This window comes from Eimeria mitis, genomic scaffold, assembly GCF_000499745.2.
Source record: "Eimeria mitis Houghton genomic scaffold, Emh_scaff9959, whole genome shotgun sequence".
NCBI classification, from domain to species: Eukaryota; Apicomplexa; class Conoidasida; order Eucoccidiorida; family Eimeriidae; genus Eimeria; species Eimeria mitis.
The window spans coordinates 1-1,351 of record NW_024016977.1 but is presented as its reverse complement, the minus strand read 5'-3'; the positions used below and the strand labels follow the sequence as shown (position 1 = coordinate 1,351).

The following is a 1,351-nucleotide window of genomic DNA, read 5'->3' as shown; positions in this document are numbered from 1 at the left end:
CAGCGCCCCGCCGCTCCGCTGCAGCGCGGAGAGAAGCTGCACCGACGGCGACAGAGCTTTCTCTGCAGCAAAACCACAAACACAGCAGCAAACAATGCAGCAGCAGCAGCAGCAGCAGCAGTAGCAGCAGTAGCACGCCAGAAGGCGTCAAGGAATATCGCTGCTCATCTGGCGTTTGCGGCTACCTGCTCTGTAGTCCTGTTGCTGCAGCACCATGCAGCAGCATGCACCAGCAGCAGCAGCAGCAGCAGCAGCAATATGTTAGTGTTCTTACCAGCTAGCTGCTGTGTGAGCTGCTTTCTCGTTGGCAGCTCAGCTAGCAGAGAAACACTAGGAGAGGGAATGAGGCGGTCGGGGGTGAGAGCAGCAGCACGCAGCAGCGGTGGTGGGGCTCCGCGCGGCTTTCCTAGTGCTGCTTCTGCTGCTGCTTCTGCTGCAGCAGCAGCAGCAGCAGCTGCTGCTGCTGCTGCCTTCGCCTCCGCGCTGTCTCTCCCCTTCGATGCAGCAGCAGCAGCAGCAGCAGCTGTGCGGGTGATGAGAGGTAAATACTCAGCTGGGGGGGCGTCATCTACAGGCAGCAGAATATATTTATCTCCTGGCTTTCTCCGTGTGTTGTCTGCTGCTGCTGCTGCTGCTCTTTCTTTGTTAGCAGCAGCAGCAGCAGCAGCATGCTGCAGCACAACACCGACTGCCTCGCTTACTCTATCTTCTGCTGCAGCAGATGCATGCACAAAGACATACAGATATTCTCCTTTTAGCTGCTGCAGCAGCAGCACCGCCGACTCAGCCACAGCCCTCGCAGCACCCCCAACATTCACAGCTTTCTTTGCTTTTTCTTCTGTTGCTGCTGCTGCTGCTGCTGCTGCTGCATAGTCTTCAGGCTCAGGCAGCTCCATCGCCTCTAAATCCATAGGTGGGGCCTCAGAAGCAGCAGCAGCAGCAGCAGCAGCAGCAGCAGCGGATCGATTCCCTGCTGCTGTCTTCTTAGCGGCACTCTTGCTGCTGCTGCTGCTGCTGCTTTTGCTGCTAGACTGCTTCGTTGCAGCAGACGCCGAAGGCTGCCCCTCAGCAGCGTCTTGCTGCTGCTGCTGCTGCTGCTGCTGCTGCTGCTGCTGCTGCAGGTCCACTCCTAGGATTTCATATATCTCTTCGTCAGTGAGGGGGGGGTCATCCCAGCGGCCCCACAAGCGTGCATGCAACTCCTCATCATACACTTGCTGCTGCTCTTGCTGCTGCTGCTCTTGCTGCTGCTGCTGCTGCTGCTGCTGCTGCTGCTGCTCCTGCTGCAGCTGGAGAATAGCTGTGCGCATGAGGGAGTTTTTGATTCGCTTCAGCAGCACAAATTTATGCA

General features: G+C 57.8%; 1 protein-coding gene across 1 annotated transcript; it reads right to left on the bottom strand.

Annotated features, from left to right (window-relative positions):
- Positions 1-164: 164 nt before the first annotated feature.
- EMH_0098460 (uncharacterized protein) lies at positions 165-1,310 on the bottom strand (the record flags this gene model as incomplete). Its single annotated transcript, XM_038022017.1, has 1 exon — positions 165-1,310. The coding sequence occupies one exon, from the start codon at positions 1,308-1,310 to the stop codon at positions 165-167; it is 1,146 nt and encodes a 381-aa protein (XP_037879201.1).
- Positions 1,311-1,351: the final 41 nt, after the last annotated feature.